Below are 23,300 nucleotides of genomic sequence, written 5' to 3'. Positions count from 1 at the left end.
CCTCCCCAGAAGTAACAACTCCGCAGCCCAGTTGGGCTGTGCTGGAGGGAGCGGGCGCTGTGGGGGACTAGAGCTGGGACTGCCCTGTCCCTCCCTTGGCAGCCGAGGGCGTATTTGGGGAAAAATAAAATTCTACCTTTTCTCAAACGCAGCGTTTTGCACTGAAAGTCCCTAAGTCTAGAAACTCCTGCGCCCTTCAGAGGAGAGCAGGAGGCAGCGAGAAGAACCACCACGAGGTCACCACGCTGACCCAACGCCAGCAGTTTACTTGCATGGTTTTAAGCTATTTGTATCGAGTTGTGAGAGTCCATCGAACCCACGATGCAGGAACTGGTCCTTCCTCTGCCAGCTGCCAGGGGAGCTAAATTCAGTCCAAGGAACAGGGTAGGTCGGTCGGTCTGTCCTGTCTGCAGGCGGGTGGTGAGAAGCCTGAGAACAGAATCACTTCTTTTTCCTGTTCAGGAGATGAGGTGCAGACACCTTCACTTTACCAGGAATATTTCTTGACAAATCCGTATCCTACAAAACATGAACGATGAGAAACTCAACACAGCAGCAAAGCATTTATGAACATCTTCCTCCCCCTGGCGCTGATGGGCCCATTCCTGCCAGCTTTCCCCCTTCTGCTCTCCTACCATGTTTTATTAATTAATGAAAGACTTAACGGTTTTCTGTGCAGCTTCCACAGCTCCATTTGGAGGGGCTGCCTGGGCCAGCAGTTCCCTGGGCACCACCCGTTCGCTTCGAGGTCATTAATTGTGTTTTTCTAGCAGTGCCACAAAAAATCAACATTAAGGCGGCTGCTGCTCCGCGTTTCTGCTCGGTGACCTGTGACAGGGCAGCCAGGAGCGGCCACAGGGCAGCCTGAGAAACGGGGATCACTGATGGGAAACGGGAAATAAGCACCTGAGGGCTGCAAGTCCCAGCAGGCAGCGTGGGAGGAGCGAGGGGCTGGAGCTGCAGGAGAGGTTCAGGTTGGACATTAGGGAGCATTTCTTCTCAGCAAGGGTCATTAGCCATTGGAAGGGGCTGCCCAGGGAGGTGGTGGAGTCCCCATCTCTGGAGGGGTTTAAGAAAAGCCTGGACATGGCACTTAGTGCCCTGGTCTAGTTGCCATGGTGGTGTCAGGGCAATGGTTGGTCTCAATGATCCCAGAGGGCTCTTCCAACCTCATTGATTCTGTGATTCTGCTGTTACCTTTATACAAGAGAAACTGTAAAAAAAAACTAGTCACCTTGACGCTGCGGAACAGGTCTTTTTCTCTTGCACTGGCTTCTTTGGATTGCATAAAATTATGCAAGGCGATCTTTGCAGCTGTAAAAACACGAGGAAGATTTAAACAGTCTGTAAAAATGTGCTGGCACAAAGGATTCCAGTGCTGTAGTACATACCTTTGCCCTTCTTCTGGGTGCCCGGAGTGAGCTTCACTTTGTACCTTTCAACAGAAAAGGTTCCTGTCAGTCGCTCCCCTGCTGCCAAACCCTCCCCACGCACAAAGTGACTCACTTATAGTTGGTCATGGCCGTGTAGGGAGCACAGATGGGCACAGCGAAGAGCAGGATGTCCTCGGGGTGCGGTTGGCCCGTCAGGGAGTCCAGCAAGGCCTCGCCTTCCTGAGCAGGGAGCAGAGCTTTGCTGGGACACCAGGCAGCGCCTCTCCAGCCCCACCGCCCGCCTGCGCTGGGGCCGGAGGCTGAAGGGTCTCCCCCCACTTCCAGCTGAACTATAAGATCAGCTGCAATCCCACAGATCTCGTGATGGGGTTCCCCAAACGTACTAAATTTTCACTGACACTGAACTACCAAGCCGTGATCCATCACTACCATCTCTGATGACTAAAATCACATCATTCAAAACAGGATGAGTCTTAAACGACCCACACAGGACCCCCAAATGTAGTGACATCTTCACAGGGTCACCAAAAGCTTCCCCCTACAGACACCCGTTATCCTCCTTCATTAAAGAATTTAAAGAAATCAACTTATTTCCAGCCTTGGGCAACACCCACAGCCTGTAATTAGAGAAAACTGAAGTAATTTTATAGGTAAATAAACTTGTAACCTTGCACTGCATCGTACTGTGCCGTCCTCCAGCCCAGAGCCCCATCACTGGGGGTACAAACACCTCCAGAGGCAAAGGCAAGGGACACACACCAATTTAGCCAGCCCCCAGTTTCTATAGGGGATGCATGTGATAAGCAGGGTAGGAAGAAAAAAAGAAGTTTGGGTTTTAAAAGTACAAGAAAGCTGGGTTCAGTCACGGGCAAGAAGGGGACTTTGACAGCCAGAGCTGTGCCCTCCTGGAGGGCTCACACATGACCCAGCCCGTGAAAGCCTCCGGTCCTGCTCCCAGGAGCTGCGGGGTGCAGCAGGGCCCACCAGCGTGGAGCAGGAGTAAAGCATCCTCCTCAGCATTTACCTCAACTCCTGGCTGATCCTGGTCTTGCTCCTCCTGCACACACAAACAGAGGAGACATCAGAGCTGAAAGGAGCATGTGGTGGCTTTTTTTTCTCCCCCCAGCCCCTGGAGAAAATAAATTCTTTTATCAGCAGTACACAGCCACGTTCTCACTGCAAAGAGAATTTAACTTATTTTAAAGCAAAGGTAAGAAGAGCATTTTTATGTGGGTGGCAAGAGGAATATTTCTTTCAAAACCCTAATTTGCTCGGCACATGCCAAGCTGGGAGGAGAGAGATGGGCTGTGGTTCAGAGATACTGACTCCCAACAACAGCCCTGGAGAGCGCTCAGCTACATTCCAGCTGCACTGAGTGGGAGGTACTGACTTAACTGGACCCTCGGCAGCCTGGTGAGGCTCCACACTCCTCCGAGCCCTCGTTCTGGCTGTGCACACAGATTGCTGCAGGGTTTTCTGATGCTTTTTGAAACCACTGGGCTCCCAGAGTCGTGGCACTAGGCACACTGTTCTCCACAGTGCCCCAAAACCAGCAGGAGCTGCTCAGCCTCCCAGGCAGAAGGGAGCTGTGCAGTGCCAGGAGAGCCCCAGCAGAGTGAGAAGGGACAGATGTGGACAGGAGAGGCGAGGTGAGCGTCCTGCTCACCTTCTCATCCTGCTGCTCCTCCGGGGCTGGCTCCTGTGACTCGTGCAGCAGGACTCCTGCTGGGAGCATCTCCTTGCCCCCTCCAGCGCCACGACGCACGGCCTTGGGTTTCTGCTGTTGCTTCTTGGCTGGCTCTTCTTTTGTCTTCCCCTTTTTCCCCTTTTTCCCTTTCTCCTCCTTGTTTGTCCCTGCAGACTGTGGTTACACACAGAGGAGGTCAGAGCCAGCGACCCAAGCGACCGCACCACGGGGGAAGGCAGAACTCCTCTCACTCACCCCCAGCAGCTTCATGATGAGCTCCCGGTCCTCCTCATCCTGGTCCTTGTACTTCTCCTTCATCTTCTTCATTTTACTCTGCAGAAGAAAACACACCAACAGCTTTAGAAACAATGACTGTTGCACCCACAAACACCTAGATGCTGACCCCACAGGCACATTCCTTCCAGGTCTCCTGAACCTCTTTCAGACCAGTTCAGATCCCTGGGGAACCCTCGTCCCTGCCCACCTTCTGGCCCCGCTTGATGGGCTGAGGGGCCGGCACACCCTTCGTGCTGTTGGCAGCAGGGGCAGGCTGTGTCTCCGTCTCTTTCTGCTTCTCCTCAGGCGGCTCCAAGTTCTCCGAGTCATTTTGCTGCTTTTTTTTCTTCATTTCTCTAAGGAAAACAAGCACTTGACACAGTGGCTCTTGTTGCAACAAGACAGGCTGCTGCTCTCCTGCCAGCATTACCACCCTGCTTCCCTGCTAGGGGGAACCTGAGGCACGTACACTGGAAATAACCCCTCCCCAGTAAAACCTCCCGAGTCCAGAAGAAGCTGTTTGTTCACAACCAGCACTCCCAAAGTACAGGAGCAGCTGCCATCCCACACTGGAAATGCAGGATGGACAATCGACACAGACCAGCCCAGACTGGGAGGTGCAAGAAATTCCCTGCACCCAGGGGAATGGGAATGGGCAGGAGGCCTCCACCTCACTGCAAACACAAAGAGGTTCTCACCTCCTCTCCTTGGCAGACAGATGCCTTCGCCCCTGGGACTTGCTGTCACTCTAAGAAGTGAAACGCAGTTAGAGCACGCCATGTCCAGCAGCAGTTCGCACTGCTCTTTGCCAAACAGCTGAGCTGGGACCTTACCAAGTTGGGTTCTTCCTCTTTCGGGAGGATTTTCTGCAGGGATCTGTGGGGAGATCAAAATGGAGCTCATCAGTGAAGAGCAGCTCAAGCACGGATGCATCACCACAGCCCAGACACTGACTTGGCTGCTCTGCTTTCAGGTTTCTAGTTGTTGAAAATCCCAGCTTTGGTGAACAGAAAAAGGGCAGCAATACCAGGATTCAGTTTACAAAACAAGTTTTCAGCTCTCTGCCAGCTTGTCTCATGCACACAAACAAGCAACAACGCCAGCCTGGGTACAGCACAGCTAGAGGAACCCCTGGTGTTGAGCTTCCCACGCACACAGCCCCGCTCAGCTGCGGCATTCCCTGCAGAGCTGTTTCCACCCACTCAATCCCGTCTCCTGACACCCTCTAAGGAGTGCCATTTCCAGGGACAGCAGGGAGATGAGCTCATCTCGCAGCCACATGCAGAGCAGTAACTCAGCACCAGCTTGGCAGAGGAGAAACAACTCATCACTCAGCTTCTTGGGTCTGAACAGCTCTGAAAAGAAAATGGGGGCAGCCACGTCCTGAGAAGCAAAATCAGTGCGTGGTGGTCAAGGATGCTGAGGGCCAAAACAGGGAATAACAGCAATCACGGAGCCAGACAGCCCCAAGAGGGGAACAGGCAGCTGTGTGCACGTGTGTGTGCTTCAGGAGGGGGGTCCAGAGCAAGCAGCCCACAAGGAAGAGCTGTGCATCAAAAGTGATGGCAACTCATCGCAGCCCTTGTCCTGGCAGCATTTTAACAGTCTGGAGATCCTCAGAAGTGCCCACACTGCTGATAAATGCAGCTGCTTCTTCACTTACCTTTGAGAATGAAGATGTGACAGGTCGATTGTTGTATCTGGGTAATTTACCTCTTCCTCCTTCACTTCACTCTTTGGCTCTGGATGTTCCACTTCATCTTCAGATTCTCCATCCTCCTCTTCGGAGTCACCCTCTGGTGCAGGAGGTGTGTTTACTCTGCCCTGGTCAAGGTCAGCAACGCCCTCGTCACGATTACTCTCAGACGTGGCTTCCACATCCTCTGGTGCTTCCTGACACTCTGCTTTTTCCTCTTCACTGCTGCTCTCTCCTCCTTCTGGGGCGAGGAAAACACAGTGCACGTTAGGAACGCCAAACCGACCCACAGCACAGCGCAGGGCACCAAATGCCAAACCCCCGAACGGCCCCGGCTGTCAGCAGTGCTCACAGCACCCCAGTCACACCCTCTGTACCTAACAGCTCCACTTCCTCGGACACCAGCTCACTGGCACTGCTGGAAACCGTTTCCAGATCCTCATCCTGGACTTTGATCTTCCTTTCTTCTCGGTGTCTCCAAAGACAGCTTTCATCCACCTAACAACAGAGGTGCCTTTACGTCAGGACAGTCCCAGCTCCAGTAACCCGTTCAGAGAACACCTGACCCAGCTTTTTCTTTCTCTTTCAACACTTTCGGCCACTCAAAAAGCAAGAAAACTAAACCAGCACATTGAAACCCAAGTCTGACAGCCTAGAAAGTGCAGCTAGTGAGGAGACACACACAGCTGCACAACCAGCAGACACACACATGCCTCAAACAGAGCTGGTATGAAAATCTAGCAGAGGTAGTAAAGTTCACACTGTCTGTTTGGTTTAAACGAAGACAGTGCAAACTGGGCAAAATGGGAATGAAAGCAGAGTCATTTTCAGTGGGGAGCATTTTATGGGATTTGTCCCAGTGGGAAAAGAAGTAATTGGGAATATACTGATAAGCAAGAACCAGAAAATAAGCCTCCTACAGCTCAAAGCAAATGACAAAAGCCAGCAGGAGCTGCGCAGAGAAAGCAGTACCTTGAACAAGAAGCTAAAGCCCATCATCAGATATGAAGGTGGGAGAAAATTCTTCTTCCCTGAAAAACAAAGGCAGATTCTCATGAGGAGGTCTAACGGCTATGTTACACGATATATTTCCAAAATTCATTTTTATGAGAGGCTTTAGGCTACCAGAAACTACACTGGGGCTTGTTCTATCTCTTGGATGACAACAGGAGAAACTCAAAAGCAGCTTAGCTAACGATCTTCTGCCCAGGGCCTCAGCTAGAAATGCTGCTGCAGCTGCCCAACATTCAGTCTAAACCACCCAGAACAGATTTTCAGGAGTGGGATCTGTCGGCTGCCACGGTGAGGGGCGCAGCTTCTGGCTGCCACAGCAGGACAGCACAGCATCCTCAGGCAAAACGCCTGAAGTCAAAGTCACGTTGTTCCTTTGTGTCTCACCTCGGATCATGAAGCTTCCAGTAGTGAGGTATTCTCCTGTAGGTGCAGTTTTAGAAACCTAAAAAAATCATGATATACCATCAAGAGTCTCTGTCACAGAAGGCCAGCACTGGGTAACAACAGCACTAACAACAGCAAGGTTCAAGCAAGCTGCATTTGTAACTTCTGGGAACAGTTTGCAGAAAGACTCTGTTTCTGAGGGGTTCTTCCTGTCCTTTCCTCCCTCGTGTGCATGCCACATCAGAGGTCACCCCTCCACCCCAGCCCTAAGCACGGCAGAGCCAGGGAGAACCTGCAAGGAATGGTATCAGAGAACAATTTCACCCGCATCCATCAGCTTCCACACAGAGACACTTAGTTTGTAGTCACACACCAGCTCCTTCAGATGTTCTGTCTGCAAAGCTCATGCACAAGTGTCCTCACCTGGTTGTGGGAGACCCACCAAGCACTGGTGACAACACGGGCATCCCAGGCAGCGCTGTAACACAAGGCCATCGTGCCTGCCTCTGTCAGGGTTCGTGGAGGGATCGGTTCACCTACAAATGCCCAACACATCGGTGAATGTGATCCATGCACAACAGATGAAATTCTCCAACTTCTCCATGCGCCCTAATCCAGCACGTAAGCTTCCCAGGGGCCCTGGGCAGAGACAACACAGCCTGGCTGAGCTAGAAGGCAGCATGGACAGAGTGGAAGCAACATCAGCAGCTGCTCTTCACAGCTCAGAGCTGTGCTGCTGCTCCTTCCTCAGCTCAGCTCCACGAGGGAGCAGCAACTGTGCTCCTCACAAGGCCAACTTCCACCACCTCCCAGGAACAAGGCACAGGCAGGACTTGCACAGCTGGTGTCCCATGAGATCCATCCCACCACGTTCTCTGCTGAGATCAGCACCCAAACTGCTTATGCCACCCATCAAAGTCTCAGCAGGACTCCAGTCCCCGCAGCCAGCAGCAAGCACTCGCATCTGCCAGTGACCAACGCTTGCCTCTGTGAGCACATCTCCACTGCTCCTTCCCACCAGGAGCTGAACTGAGCAATAGCAAGCAGCCAGTCATGGCTGGGAAGTGCCAGCAGTCAGTGACAACCTGATCTTGGAAGGACTGATGCCTCTCACACCCTAAGGGAAACGTCTGCTGGAGCTGGGTACCACTGCGAGGGGGGACGGCAGCTCGCTGGGCTGGACTCAGACGTGCAGTGCAGACACTGCCAGCCCGCAGTGCCCCCAGGCTTCTACGAGTCCCTGCACCAGCCCCACACAAGGTACCTGACGGGTTCTTGATCACACAGCTCGTGGCTCCGTGGAGGTCAGCATGCACGTATATGTCCCCTGGAAAAGAAGCAACTCGAATCAGTCACACACGTGGTAACTACACACAACACCCAAGCTATGGCTGAGGTTTCTCACATCAGCTACTTTGGCTGCAAGGAGCAGGATGGGAAGAGGATACAGAAGCCTTTTTGTCCATCCCAGTTGCTCCAGGGAGAATCAGCTCCTTTGCTCCTGACAGGAGTCCATCCAACCTGCTCTTATCCCACAGTGCTGGCGGGTCCAGTCTCCCCCAGCAGACCCCTCAGCTCTCCACAGACAACACACACAGTCTCTAGGACTCACCATCACCAAAGTCCCCTTCTACCTACAACACAACTTAAGAACAAACCACATGGACCTTCCCATGTCATTCTTTTACATTTACAAAACCTGAAAATAAGGGAGAAGCCAACACCCCCCACGTAATCAGACTCTCACCTGGTTTAAGGTACCGCTTTACAATCAGCTCATTCTGCTGTTGATCTCTCCCAGCAATAATAAGGTAATTCTCAGAACTAATGAACCACAGGAACTTCTCAAACCTGCCAAATTACATCAATCCATCGTGTGAAAAACACCTGGAACTAACAGGACATTACAAAGATATTTTTTATACCAAACACTAAGAATATCCATATCAATGATATTTTGAGATGAAATGACAAGTACCATCACCACAAAGTCCAGCTGCCTCCTATTTATTTTTTTAATTTTAATAATTCTGTTATTAGACTGTAAAAAACTTTGGGTTATGGGTTTTGTTCTTGCTTTTTTTTCAATCTACTGTCTCACAGAGCTGCCAGAAAGTAACACTGAGGTTCCCTACTTTTACTAAGCCCATTTTCCTAGCTGTGTTAAAAGCAAAAAACTACAAGTCCGTGTCCACTGAAAGGAACTTTCCCAGGCAAAGGCACTAACAGGATCACGCCAGCACCTTCAAGGAGCAATTGCAAGACTCAACACAAAGCGAAGTGCTTAGAAATCATAATTAGAAATCAAAATAATCTGTGATTAGCTCAACTTCCAAGCTAGTGAGAAGTTGGCTGGACACAGTGTTCTAAGTTTGCTCACATTCACAATACATCAGGTAACCACAATGAAACTGTACTTGCCAATAGACCTTCCTCGCTTTCTGAATGGTGGTGACTGTCTGCACTTCCCTCAGTGTCTGCTTCGTCTTCTTCTCGGCCGATTTAAATGCCTGTTTAGATAGAAAACATGATGGAAATCTGCCAGCAGTGTGCCCTGGTGGCCAAGAAGGCCAGTGGCCTCCTGGGGTGTATTAGAAGGGGTGTGGTTAGCAGGTCGAGAGAGGTTCTCCTCCCCCTCTACTCTGCCCTGGTGAGGCCGCATCTGGAATATTGTGTCCAGTTCTGGGCCCCTCAGCTCAAGAAGGACAGGGAACTGCTAGAGAGAGTCCAGCGCAGAGCCACGAAGATGATTAAGGGGGTGGAACATCTCCCTTATGAGGAGAGGCTGAGGGAGCTGGGTCTCTTTAGCTTGGAGAAGAGGAGACTGAGGGGGGACCTCATCAATGTTTATAAATATGTAAAGGGCAAGTGTCATGAGGATGGAGCCAGGCTCTTCTCAGTGACATCCCTTGACAAGACAAGGGGCAATGGGTGCAAGCTGGGACACAGGAGGTTCCACATAAATATGAGGAAAAACTTCTTTACAGTGAGGGTGACCGAACACTGGCACAGGCTGCCCAGAGAGGGTGTGGAGTCTCCTTCTCTGGAGACATTCAAAAGCCGCCTGGACACGTTCCTGTGTGACATGATCTGGGTAATCCTGCTCCGGCAGGGGATTGGACTAGATGATCTTTCGAAGTCCCTTCCAATCCCTGACATTCTGTGATTCTGTGATCTGCAATCCTCTGTTGGGTCAGCTTAAAAGCTCAGGAATGAAACAACCCTGGTCGGTTGTTTTTACCTTTCACGTCTCATTAGGACTACCTAGACCAAGTCAGGATTTTCCACTGATCAGTGACAGGGACTTTGCTTTTAAATATCTTCTAAAAAGCAAGAAAAAAATACCTTTTCTGCAGCTTCTACTGTCTTCTGAGTTTTCTTAGCTGCGTGTCTTTTGTGATCATAGTACCTGCGAAACACAAGTTTCTTTGTACCTGAGATCCCAGCAGACTCACTCATTTTTAGAATGCACTTATCACAGTCCTCTACATTTCCCATTAGCATTCAGGTTTGAGGAGATTTTTTTTTTAGCCCAGATCTTTGGCTTAGTCTTCACCTGAGAAAAGCAGCCAGATGAAGTCAGTCCCCTCCGCAGACAGAGCACTGTGTTCGGGTTAACGTGTGGCAAAAGCAGCCATTCTGTTCCCTGTGCCACTGTGCAGAATTCTACTCAAAATTAAATTAATGTGACAGCTAGAGACTAGCTGCTACACAACAGTGACCAAGTTTGGTTTTGGACCACGAAAACGCACATCCTAGAGCTCAGGGCAAGCTACTCATTTCAATTTCTAACTTTTATTTTTAACAGGATACACACAGAGCCCTTCCTAGGAGGTTACCACTAACAGCAAGCATACAGAAACTTCTACTACCAACTACCAACTTCTACTATTTCTTTTACTCTAAATCTTACTTTTTGGCATTGGCATATGCAGACAAACTGAGATCAACATCAACTAACGACGGTTTGTTTTTCTGAGGTTTCTTCAACTGTTTGCTTTTATTCTTTTTCTTTTTTCCCTTTGGTTCTTCCATTTCTTCTTTCTCTAAATCAGCATCCTCCTCCTCCTCTTCCTCTTCAGATAACACATATGGGTTTCTAAAAACACATGATATGTGATTAAGAGAAGAGAACTGGTTATTTTTTACCCTTAGTGCAACGCACTCGTACTTCTATTCTCTCACAAAAACTGGACGTGGCCTAAGGAATCCTTAAACCATTTTCACTGTATGGCTGCAGGAAGGCCCCAGCATGCCTGACACACAAGCCCGTTTATGTCTTGGAGTCAGCCAAAGTTTGGGGGAAAAAAGCAAACAAAAGCAGAAGATAAAGAGCCCACATTTTCCAATCCAAGCAAGTGACATTCTCCAAGGCAATTTCTTCTATCAAAAGACACACATCCATGCTATCAACCTAGAGAAAAATCTAGGCTTAAAATGAAGAACAGTTCCGAAGATCTGCTTTCATAAAGTACAAGAAACTCAAGACAATCTAAGTGTGATTGTTGCATGAAAAGAGAACAGCTACATCATCCTCCTGACTCACTGAACAGGACAGCAACGCACTGGTTTAAAACCTCAAAAAATATCTGCTCCACTCCTGAAAAGGAGTTTATTCTATACACTAATATTTCTGAAAATGAGGTAACTAAAAATTCACAAATTAACTTTGCCACATGACAGCTTTCATACCAAAAGTTCTAGCTATAAAAAAGAAATTCTCACTTTTTAATCTCTAGCATCCTCATACAGTGTCAGATAAAGTTCTTAAAGACACCCCAAATACTGCGTCCCTGCCAGTTCTCTCATCAGGACTGTCAGCAGTCAACAGCATCGCAAGGGGCGGGATCTCATCTGAATTTTAGTTCAAAGAAGAGTAAATCAGAGAGAGTTAACTGCTGACTGACAGACTGGAGCTTTGGTCCTACACTGCTTTAGGACACCTTCCACTGGTTTAGAATATAGTCAGATAGACTCTAAAAACACTAAACCAAAAGAATCCCAGAATCCCAGAATCAATGAGGTTGGAAGAGCCCTCTGGGATCATCGAGTCCAACTGCTGCCCCTACACCACCCTGTCAACTAGACCAGGGCACTAAGTGCCATGTCCAGGCTTTTCTTAAACCCCTCCAGAGATGGTGACTCCACCACCTCCCTGGGCAGCCCCTTCCAATGTCTAATGGCCCTTTCTGAGAAGAAATTCTTCCTAACATCCAACCTGAACCTCCCTTGGCGAAGCTTGAGGCTGTGTCCTCTTGTCCTATCACTAGTTGCCTGGGAGAAAAAAAAAAGCTATCACAGTAACCAAATTACTATTATTTTTGAAAGAAAAAAAGGAGGCATCCCTCTCTGCTCACAGAACTATGTAAGAAAAACAGAACAATTCAAATACCAATGCACAAGCCAAAAAGCTACCTGTCTCCTACGCAGCTCACGCAGTCAGTCCTACTTGTGTTTGGCCAGGTGATCTGCAACGTCCTTACCTCAGCAGCATTGTGATATGATTTGTCTGAAGCTTTAATTCCTTGATTGCACTTGCAACGGGGTCTCCCTGCGCTTGAGCTTCTTTAACAATCGCTCCGATCTCTGTCCAGTCTATCTGGTTGGCTAACGCACTACGGACCACCTGGATGGCTCGGTCAACGATGTCCAAGTTCATTTCTATAAGTTCTCCTTTTATCTTATCAGCTTCCTTAAGGAAAGAATATTTTTATACTCATTGAAGCTAAACACACGCTCAGCAACAGTTTAAAAAAATACAAGTAGTAATTAATATTGAGACTAAATCCAAGAATGGCATTGAAGTGATCACAGAGGACAACGGCCAACTTGACTCCTGCAAGCAGAGCAGCACAAGGAAATTTTGGCAAGAGAGGTACAAAGCTCTGGTAAGGAAGCAGAGCCCCACTGGTCAGGCCTAGGCTCCCTGAGAGGCTCCGGGGTGCTCAGTGACAACAAAAAGCTTCACTTTGGGGTCTAACACTGACCATAGTAATGCAGACCAGCAGGTACAACTCTTCAAGATACATTAGGTATCTTCTTAGCTAAAAAAAAAATCTCAGTCTCACCTGAGCTTGCTGAAGAGCTTCTAGTCTGTGCTCATGATCCCTACGGACATTTTCAAGTTTCTTCAATGCTTGTTTTTCCTTTCAAAAATAAGAAAGATGGAAAAATGTATATACAAATGGTATCTTATCATCTAATCACTGCAACACATTCAGTAGAGCATTCCAGCACAGAAAAACACAGCAGCGTAAGAGATGCACAGTCTCCAAAATATTGTTGTTAATTAATCGTACTCCAAGCAGAACCAACTGCTACATCACACATCTTGAAATCCACTCCCTGACCACCACTCACTCGGCATTTCCATAGCAAAAATGACACCTCCCTCACCCCAAGCCACAAGAACCAAAGGAAGCGTCTGAAGCCCAGAGAGCCACCTCAGCTGCTCCACTCTTAGATGAGAGCATACCTGCTGCAACGCTTTCAGATCAATTTTCTGTCCCTCTAGCTTGGAGTAGAACTCATCTGCTGCCTGCAAGAGAAAACCAGTTTCAAGGCTCTCCAAGTCGCATTAACCTATTCCAGCAACAAGCAGGCAGAGGAGGTTCTGCTCAAGAGAGGTGGCTGCAAAGCACTAGAAGAGTAGAGAGATGCTAAAACAGGGTTCAGTAACCTCCTCCATTTTACCTTTGCATGAGATAAGTTCAGCAAGACAATCAAGGATAAGTCTCACTGCAAAACAGGGGCTATACACAAGTAAATAATTGGACAAACTATAGCCCCCATTTTTTGCTAAGAAACGATGAAAAGGAAGCTGCTGTTTGACACAATGTGCTCTTCAGATTAAATAACTGCAATTATAGACCTATCTGCCCTGAATTCCTGCTGCTTCGATAGGTCAGTCAAAAAAAACATCACCAACAACAAAAAAAACCCACAAAAAACCTAGACAGTATGCCTAAGAACTGCTCCTGGTGGGGTGTTCCAGTTGCCAGACACTGTGCTTAAAAGAAAAGAGGAGGAAGGTTTTAGGCTGCTTAGATCATCAGTGCCGTGAAGGAGATGACAGAAATTCAGCCAGGAAGCAGGAAAGGCAAGAGAAATGGGAACTCTGGAGATCAAGGTCAGGAACAATACGCAGTTAATGATTTCAGATGTTAATGAGTCAAGGACCAGGAAGGACAACACTCAAGGAAATACTAAATCAGGTGCCTGAAGCTTTCAAAGTAGTCACCAGAAAAGTATAAACCTGATGACTGTGATGTGTTTGCCTCCAGAGTGTCTGAACTCTCCACTAACAAAATGTTTGACCAGGACTGACAACAGCCATGTTCTGAGTTAATACAGACAACACTGCTCAGCAGTAGTCTAAAGGCCTTGTTTTAGTTGGCCTTTTCTGCCTAAAACATTTATCCATAGAATTAATCACCTCTTCCAAGCTCTACATTTTCATTAACAGCTTCTGGACTATATTTTAATTATTCTTCTTTAGCATCAGTCAATTAAAGCACTTAAGTACAGTATCAGCAAAAGCACTGTACCTTATTGAATGAGTCAAATTCCAAGTACGGACACTTTGAATGTTGAGAAAACAAGAAAGGATGAAATTCCTCATATCTGTAAAATACACATTTGATATTATCACCTGAAAACAAATTTACGTTACGCAGACTAGTAAAAAAAGAAATAAATACTTCAAATATTTACGTGTAGATCTCTTCTGCTGGTTTATCTGGTTCCAGACTTGGCTTTTTCTCCCTTTTCTGGATAATATAACCCTAAAAGAATACATAAATATGTCATCAGCATTTGTCTTTGAAAAGCATCCCCCTTATCTTGGCAAGGCAGCAAGTTTTAGGTGATCAGCATGAGACAATAATTCATTCTAGCAGGGAGACCTTGTGGCAGAAGTGGTGTGATTGACCAAGTAAAGTCTTGACTCCAACTTATTCCAGAAAAACAGGTGAACTTCTCCTACAAACCTCAGGACTGTCCTGCAGCTTACCACACAAATGCACAGATTACATGCAGAACAGTGCTACCCCCTATTAAAGCACAAGTGCAGTTCTCATAGGACCTACACAATCTGCTTGTAAATTATTTAATTTCTGCACATCCAGTGCAAGGAAGCAATTTTAATTCCCCATCACTACCTGGAGCTCAAGCTCACAGATTAAAATCTGCAGCTGGTAACACCAGGAACAAGCACGTGCTGAACGATACGTGCCCACCAGTTCAATTCTGCAATTCCTGCATAACTGATCACCAAGGTGCCCAGCTGAGACCCACCTTTCCACTGAAGTTGTCAGTCAGTGTCATATATTCTTCTGCTTTCTCTAAAGCAGCAAGCACTTTTTCAATATTTTCTAAAGAGAGAAGCGGGAGGAGAGGAATATTTTAAAACACCTAGGACAGAAAGATATTTTTATATAAACATAGCACACAGGCAAATCAAGAAAAGACCCAGGCAACTGCTCTTCCAATTAAGTGCCTGAAGCAACCTGTCCAACCTCACCACGTTAAGCAGGACTCTAGCATGTCTCAAAAATAAAATCACAGATATCCTGGTGCTTCACTACAGCAATTACTGTTCATTTCAAACAGGAGCCTTAGTACACATTTTACATCTGGGGATTTTTTAATAAAAAAATTATATAGGTACTTTTAAGACATATTTTTTCAAGTTTCAGGGGAAAAAAAAAGACCACACAGATGCTAGCACTTTATAAAAATAAAACTGCAGAGGCAAAGCAAAAACAGTAGCTGGGAGAAGTTATTTCTTTGTTACAAAGTTGATTTATTACAGCACCATAATGCAGTAGGAAGAAAAAAATCCTTTTGATTTATGGCAAACATAAAGCACGCAAGAAAAATAAGCAAGAAAAATTCTGACTTTACTCCCAAAATCCATAATTTCCCAATAAATGTAAAGCTGCTACTTTATCAAATCCCCACTGTGTTTGCTACAGATAAAGGAAGACTTTGATGCTAACTCTTCTACACAGGACTCTTGTAAAACATCCCTTTACACAGACAAAGTTCACCTGATGTGTAAGGTGGCATGTCATTATAAAACCATTTAGACTATAGGAGGAGTCTGATTTTTTATCTCTAATATATGCACAATTCAAGAGTTTTAATGTCAACAAGGTTGGTCCCCAACCTAAAAACATTAGAACATATAACCGTATGGTCAGAACTACAGGTTTGAGGATTACTTGTCTCTGGAAAACAACACTATGTAGACATAAAAATTACCATATATGAAGTAGAGCCTTTAAAATATGATTTCCTACATACCTTTACTTTCCATATGCTGATCTATTTTGACATAACCAGAAAATCCAGCTTCTATAAGGCAATGCTCAATGAGAGTGGCTCCATAAGCTGTTAAAAAAAAAAACAATGAAGAATCATCTGTAGAAAACATTCACACTGACATTTGTATTCACACTGAAATTCTAAGAAGTGTTTCGACAAGTTAGGGCTGTGAAACTACAGCAAATCCTTAGAGAGGCTGGAGAGAGCGAGGGAGTTGTGGTCCCAAATTCAGGAGGCAGAGTCCAGAGAGAACAGATGACTGGGACTCCCATGGTGGCCCTCTCAGAAATGCTCGTTGGCTGGGCAGAGCAGCTGGGTCTCGGCTCACGACTGATGAGTTCTTACAAACTGAAGGATGCTGAGGTTCATCTGGAACTGGGAAAGGTCTAGGATAGAGTGAGGATATATAGAATCACAGAATCAACCAGGTTGGAAGAGCCCTCTGGGATCATCGAGTCCAACCATTGCCCTGTCACCACCATGTCAACTAGACCATGGCACTAAGTGCCATGTCCAGGCTTTAAAGGAAGGACGGGCTTCATGTTGGCCAACATGGAATGAAATCTTGACATTTAAAAGGGGGTATGAAAGTTTCTGAACTGAAGAGTGTAGGTAACTCGACAAGGGTGGCAAACTGCCTGGTTTGGAGAAGGTATTACAAAGGGTGAAGCCACACGAACTCTGTAGCTTTAAATAAAGAACAAGGAAAGAGCTGGCAAAGCCAAATGTGGAAAGAAACAGATGCAGCCCCATTTGAACAGGGTGCAGAGAAGAAGCAAATGAAAACAGATATATAAGCTCCTACAAAGATGCTTAAAGACTAAGAAACAAGATGGGGCCATGGAAAACCAAGTTTGACTAACAACACTGAGAACAAGCAGGACACAGAACAGCTAAATCAGGTTTCAATCATCCCAGCCTGGTTGGATAGATGTCATGTCATGGTACAAGGCTGAGAGTAAAATTTACCTGGATCCACGATAGCACAGCAAAAGCCCAAGGAATCTCCTACAGGCTCAAAAGGGAAGATTATATAAAGCAAGGAAACTTCTTGGAAGGAAAGAAATTAAGACAATCAATAAAAGGCAGTGCCTGCAAACAGCCTGCAGGCTATTTAAAGATGCTTTTTTAGAGGTTCAGAACAAATCCATACCGCTTAGTTTTGAAAAGGGACTAGAAAACTATCAACTCTTTTTAGCCTAAAGACTAAAACTAGCAGTGAGCTTTGCACTAGCTACAGGAGAGCCAGCAGTTTTGTATTTTGCATCATAACTCTACCAGACAGTTAAAAAGCACAAAGACAAGGGAGGTCAAATAGATATGGTTTTTCCTCAAGGCTCTCAGAGAAAACAAGCTGCCACTGGTTAACAGGATAGCTCGTCTGGATTAGAAAGTGGCTGAAAAACAGGGAACAGAGAAGAGGTGTAAACTGTCAGCGTGGAGGGAGGGGGGGAAAGCTGAGCTCTGCAGGGACCTACTCTAGGGCCTGCACTAACTCTAGGACCTAGACTAACTCTAGGACTAACTCTAGGACAACTCTAGGACCTACTGACCCAGGAAGGGGGAGCAAAGGGCAAGGGGCAAAGCCTCCTGATGAAACACATTCATCTAAGCAAAAAAGCCAACAGCCAGCTGTGAAGAACTGGAGGAGAAGGAGCAATAGTGAGTAATTAGATAAAGAACTGACACATAAACTCACTATAAAGCAGTATTAAATGCTCTACATGAGGAAGGACTATCCCACTCAGGCATATGCCCAAGTGATCGTTTCTATTTGGGAGCAAGATATAACAACAGATGGTCCTGTGGGAACATGAGCTCAATTGTCAGTGAACACAAGAGTCAAGCTGTGTGTTGGGAATTATTAGGAATAGTGAGCAGAACAAGGGGAATCTTGCCACAGTATAAATCCATGGTGCAGTATCAGTGTGCTTGTTAGGGCTGCAGAAATACCAAATTTGGGTACGGATATAGCAAAACTGGGACCAATGGGAGAAAGTAATTAGCAGCAGGTTGGTTATTTAGGAGGAGACCAGGGTGGAGAAAGAGAGGGACAAGGGTGGAGAAAAACAGAAACACGAAATGGGGAAAGTAATACTTAGGTCTGCAAATCATGTGCCTTGAGCTGTCTGGGGATACCTGCCAGGCAATCCTGTGCTTGATCACCACTGCCAAATCAGGAGGGTAAACCAAACCTGTTCTCACCATGTCACACAAGTCAAGTCTGCTTCTGTGGTCAGGAAAACTGTCCAGCTACAGAGAACACCCAGATGGACATATCAAGCATCCTAAATTCACCACATTGGTAGTAGTTCCAGGGACTGGTGGAACTGGCATTCTCAACTACTTCCTAACAACATTCTTGCCCTGACTTTACACTTACATCTCCTATTCAGTACCACTGAATACAAGACACTGGGCAAAATGCACCAAGGCAGAGCTCCAACAGAGCTACTCTCAGGTCCTCATCGCTGTAGGATCACAGCAAGGCTCACCTCTTTGTGTAGTTGCTTGGAATCAAAAAAATCTACTCCGTTTTCAAAGGCTTAGTTTTTTTGTTGTCTTTCAAACATACATTAATAGCAGACTGTCATGAACAACATCCAAAAAAAAGTCTGCTTGAAGTCGTTCTAATTTTCAGCATCACCTAAACATGACACTATTGGCCCCATTTCATTTTCTAATGAAACACAATTACTTACGAAGATGTGGGTTAAGAACCCTCTTCAGTTGTTCCCCTTTGGGTGCATTTGATATTATTTCAGTTAACCTGCAAAAGATAACGGAGAGTTGTAATTCCAGAGAACAACGGGGTTTAAGACTACGTTGTATTGCTTAGGATCCACAAAACAGAATCACAGAATCAGCCAGGTTGGAAGAGCCCTCTGGGATCATCGAGTCCAACCATTGCCCTGACACCACCATGGCAACTAGACCATGGCACTAAGTGCCATGTCCAGGCTTTTCTTAAACCCCTCCAGAGATGGTGACTCCACCACCTCCCTGGGCAGCCCCTTCCAATGGCTAATGACCCTTGCTGAGAAGAAATGCTTCCTAATGTCCAACCTGAACCTCCCCTGGCGAAGCTTGAGGCTGTGTCCTCTTGTCCTATCGCTAGTTGCCCGGGAGAAGAGGCCGACTCCCACTTCACTACAACTACCTTCAGGTAGTAAGTCATTTGGGGTTTATTCCAATACAATTACCTCTCCAAGGTTGGCAGAGGTGCAGGTGCTTTTGCGCTGTCGACTGGGTATCGTTCCCGAACGGCAAATCTGACATCATCCGCTTCACCCGTGCGAAACCTCAGGATGTTCAAAATGACGTACTCATGGTCTGTCAGGACAACGTTACCCTGCGAGCACACCACGGGGGACCATCAGCAAAGGCCACACTCGTGTGCTCGCTTACAGAGGACACGTCTGGAGCTTTGCACTCACCCTGTCGTACAGCTCGACGATCAGGTGATACGCAGCTTCATCGCTCCCAAACTGGAAGTCCACAATCCGGTCGATACCCAGCTGGTTTACACTGACGAGTCTTCTGGTCTTTAAATGCTTACGGCACTGTCAATAACGGAGAAGATGGCTGTGAGATGATGCAAACAGACCTGCTTGTGCCATGTTGTACTGAAATACTTTCCTAGCTGTAGATCCTTCCTGTGACACTGACCACTTCTTAATACAAACACCATAAGGGTAAAAATGCTGATCTTGGTAATACAGAGACAAGACAGCTCTCAGCAAAATAATACCTTGATATTTATAGGTAATATAATTGTTCCAGATTCTCAACATTAACCTATTTTTGCCATTAAAAACTACTTGTTTTGCTCAACAAGTGAGCAGCCAGTTCAAATTCAAAGGGTTTATTTTACAAAGACAACTGGGACTATCCCTCCATCCATAATGACGTGGAAAGCCACACTGGGGAATCTTTGCTGAGTCACTTCAATGAGGCCGCATCCAGAGGTGGTGGGCTAAGCAGATCTACCTGCAGGAACACAGCCTAACAGCTTGGAGCAAGATCTGAACCCTCAAAGTCCAGCAGACTGAACAGCAGGACTCTATTAAACACAGGATCATGTGTCCAGGGCCTACAAATTTGAACAATCCAACTAGAATGACAAGGACTTTGCTGGAGTAAAATTCCAAAAGGTCTGGGCGGCCCAGAAAACAGTCCATCAGGTTAATATTAGTCTTCATAAATTTAAATTTTCATCGTTTCAGGCACTGAACATCAACAACGCAACCCCAGGTCCACATTTGCTCTTCCCTTGTCTTCAGCCACCCACTTGATCAGGATCCACCAGGCAAGCCCTTCCACTATTTTCTTCTGTCTCAAACCCTCCCACTATTTCTTTCTGACTCCAAGGACAGAACATCAACATCACCTTCTGATATCCAGCCATCTTATTAGAATAAACTGTAGGTTAGTTTACCTTCATGGCAAAGCCAGATGGCATCATGTTTTTTGGCCACTCGAACTCCGTCATGTGAATGCGGATACCAGACTCGAGCAGCAGCGTGGCCTTGCAGTCTGGTCTGTTAATAAAATAAAGATTTACCACTTGGCACACGAGCAGCCACCCCTCACCACACACCAGTTTGCACTGAATCACAGAATCATTCAGGTTGGAAGAGACCTCTGGGATCATCGAGTCCAACCATTGCCCTGACACCACCATGTCAACTACACCATGGCACTAAGTGCCATGTCCAGGCTTTTCTTAAACACCTCCAGAGATGGTGACTCCACCACCTCCCTGGGCAGCCCCTTCCAATGGCTAATAATCCTTTCTGAGAAGAAATTCTTTCTTTCTAATATCCAAGAATTCTTTCTAATGTCCAAAATTCTAATGTCCACTGGAATAAGGGCAAAGCACCACAAACCAGCGGCACACCATCTACAGAAAACACTGTTGCCAAAACTTGTAATGGCCATCAAATAGTGACACTGACAGTGACAGAACATCCACTTTTTAAGTTTACACATAACTTGGCCAAGCAAAATTCAGTTAAAAATTCTCCAACACCAGTGGAGGCAAGAAGATGAGCAAGGGTCCACATCAGACATCACTGGAGTGGACAGGTTAGAGACATGACATGAGCCCTAACTCCTATTTGGCACCAGTATCACTTACTAAGTGTTGCTCTTCATTCCCCTAACCCCTCTCTTTCCTCCCCCCAAAAAGAAACAATAACTGCATGGTTTTGCACTAACCAAAAGGTTTTGGCCTTTTGTATATTTTCTGCAGTATTTCACACTTCATATACTATCTCCCAAGAACCTCCTGGGTAAAAATTACTGCATTTTATCAAAGAACAATAGAATTTCACTGAAAACTAGTCAGAAAAGCCTAACACCTATCAATAGAAATTACATACATACAACAAAATCTAGTTCTTATATGTATAGTAACAGCATAAAGAAATTTAAAGAAGTTCTTACTTTTGAAGGCGGATAAGATAGGTCTTATTATCCACATCATAAACATTGTTTACTCTCATTCCCAATAAGCTGTCAAAAAGAAAACACATGCTTTGGAGAATATGATACACAAAGGGCTGAAAAAAGTATAACTAAAATTATACAGAAGTGCAAGTTATGATAAATTACTGAGCAGTAACTGAAGAGGCAGAACAGGAATATTAATGGAATGAGCTGGAAGCTGAACAAGCAAAAGATGGAGAAACTGCTATTAAAAAGTGCACCAGTCAAAGCAAGAACAGCCACTACAGACACCCCCGCTGCAACCAGACAGCTTCTGGATCTCCAGCACAGGACGGAGGCCAGGCTGCCAGCTCCTGCAAGCACTCCTCTTTGTGGCAGGGATATAAAATTTACAGGAGCACTTTGCTGCTCCAGGCTAAGTTCTGTGTCGCTCGGGTAACTCTTTGCCAGCACGGGTCATTGGTATTCCCAGTACAAGCACAGAAATGGCCTGGGAGGCGGGGTCAGTCTTATCATTTTGTTCACCGTGGAGCTCAATATGCAGATGGCCCTGGACACCAGAAGGGTATGAGAGCTCCACGGGGCATGGGTGTGAGGAGCATTAGAGCTTCCCAGCTGGATGGGAGAGTATAGGACAGACCATAGGACCTTCCCCACACAAACAGGATAGGGAGAGCACTCAGTTGCTCCCCAGGGACAGCCTGGGGGAGAGGAGCAGGACAATGAGGGGGTGATCAAGAATACCAGGCCTTCCCTGATGGCGTGACAGGGGAGGCAGAGAGGACTCAGTGCTCTGTGTGCTGGGGGCTCATCAGGCAGCATCAGACAGGCCCTACGCTGCCTCACGGTGCTGCAACACATGGCAGAGAGGGGCAGCCCAGCAAAGCGTGGGGCTGGGCTCCCCGGAGGGCCCACCCCGAACAGGAATCACCCCAGAACAGGGCAGCGCAGAGCTGCACCTTCCACCGGGGAGGGCTGCGCTCCCTACACCGAGCATCTCAGCACACACAGCACCGGGGGCACGGCAAGGCGGAGAGGCGGCGCGGGGCAAAGCGGGGGGACTACGCGGAGCTGTGTCACGCAGGAGAGTGCGGAAGAGCGGGGCTGGGCACGGGCAGAGGCGGGCAGCGCAGGCGGGGGGGTTATGCGGAGTGATGCCAGAGAGAGCGATGCAGAGGGGCAGAGCAGAGCGGGGCTGAGGCGGGGCGGTGGAGCGATGCAGGACATCGCGGAGGGGCGCGGAGCCCTCAGCGCCGTGAGAAGCCCCACACAGCCCCGGTGCCATGGCCGGGCCCCGCTGAGGGGAGAGAGGCGCTACCGACCGGGCCGGGCCCCGAGGAGCGCCGGGCCCCGCGCCAGGGTGCAGGCGGGGCGGCGGGAGCGGTACCTGTGCCGGAGCTCGGCGAGCACCGCGCGGATGTCGACGGTGCTGAAGCGGGACTTCATGGTGGTGGCGGTGGTGGTGGCGGTGGTGGTGGCGCCGCCGTCGCCGCCCGCTCCCACCGGCAGCGCTCCCGGCCGCGCGCACCGCGCCTGCGCCAAGGCCCCGCTACGGGTCGCGCCCCGCGCCAATTCTCTCCGCGCTCTCCGCCTCGCGCGCATGCGCCGAGCCGCGGGGCCGGGGCCGCGGGCCGGCAGGAGGCGGTAGCGTGCGGGGAGCAAAAGGCGGTGCGGGGGCCGGCAGCGGCAGCCCCCGCGGCCGTTGGGTGCCCGGTGCGAGCAAAAGGAGCCCGCGTCTCTCTGTGTTGCCCAGGCTACGCTGCAGTGGCTATTCACAGGCGCGATCCCGCTACTGACCGTCACGGGAGCTTTGACCTGCTCCGTCTCCGACCTGGGCCGGTTCACCCCTCCTTAGTCAACCTGGTGTCCCCCGGCTCCCCGGGGCTCACCATATTGATGGCGGCCTTAGCGCGGACGCCCGCTCGGCATAGCGCACTGCAGCCCAGAACTCCTGGGCTCAAGCGATCCGGCGGGCTCGGCCTCCCGAGTAGCTGGGACTACAGGCGCGCGCCACCGCGCCCGGCGCTGACGGGGCCCGCGCCGCCGCCTCTCCTGCCCTCGCGCCGCTGAC

At 48.0% G+C, this 23,300-nt stretch overlaps 1 protein-coding gene across 1 annotated transcript; it reads right to left on the bottom strand.

Annotated features, from left to right (window-relative positions):
* Window positions 1-246: 246 nt before the first annotated feature.
* NEMF (nuclear export mediator factor) lies at window positions 247-22,755 on the bottom strand. The gene is made up of 33 exons (XM_068416496.1): window positions 22,617-22,755; window positions 21,227-21,295; window positions 20,217-20,319; window positions 19,216-19,341; window positions 18,982-19,130; window positions 18,481-18,548; window positions 15,758-15,844; window positions 14,747-14,823; window positions 14,165-14,235; window positions 13,999-14,074; window positions 12,927-12,989; window positions 12,520-12,597; window positions 11,935-12,143; window positions 10,365-10,550; window positions 9,797-9,860; window positions 8,873-8,961; window positions 8,199-8,302; window positions 7,716-7,778; window positions 6,875-6,987; window positions 6,452-6,509; window positions 6,026-6,084; window positions 5,431-5,551; window positions 5,021-5,294; window positions 4,191-4,233; window positions 4,056-4,105; window positions 3,566-3,713; window positions 3,337-3,414; window positions 3,061-3,255; window positions 2,419-2,451; window positions 1,507-1,613; window positions 1,392-1,435; window positions 1,235-1,314; window positions 247-519 (listed from the first exon to the last, which is right to left on the bottom strand). Exons 1-33 carry the CDS (start codon window positions 22,673-22,675, stop codon window positions 442-444), a joined length of 3,222 nt encoding a protein of 1,073 aa, XP_068272597.1. The 5' UTR covers window positions 22,676-22,755; the 3' UTR covers window positions 247-441.
* Between the last annotated feature and the right edge of the window lie 545 nt (window positions 22,756-23,300).

Source organism: Nyctibius grandis, chromosome 20 (genome assembly GCF_013368605.1).
Source record: "Nyctibius grandis isolate bNycGra1 chromosome 20, bNycGra1.pri, whole genome shotgun sequence".
In the NCBI taxonomy this organism is placed as follows: domain Eukaryota; kingdom Metazoa; phylum Chordata; class Aves; order Nyctibiiformes; family Nyctibiidae; genus Nyctibius; species Nyctibius grandis.
The sequence above is the reverse complement of the archived record's forward strand: the minus strand, read 5'-3'. Positions and strand labels throughout refer to the sequence as shown.

Bases quoted from the DNA above. Each gene is read 5' to 3' on its own strand.
- NEMF (XM_068416496.1), bottom strand. From the start codon at position 22,675: ATGAAGTCCCGCTTCAGCACCGTCGACATCCGCGCGGTGCTCGCCGAG. The intron at 14,236-14,746 runs GTGGGTCTCAGC...GTATTCTTTTAG, and splicing joins CTGACAACTTCAGTGGAAAG to GGTTATATTATCCAGAAAAG. The intron at 5,552-6,025 runs GTACTGCTTTCT...CTCTGTTGTTAG, and splicing joins GCTTTAGCTTCTTGTTCAAG to GTGGATGAAAGCTGTCTTTG.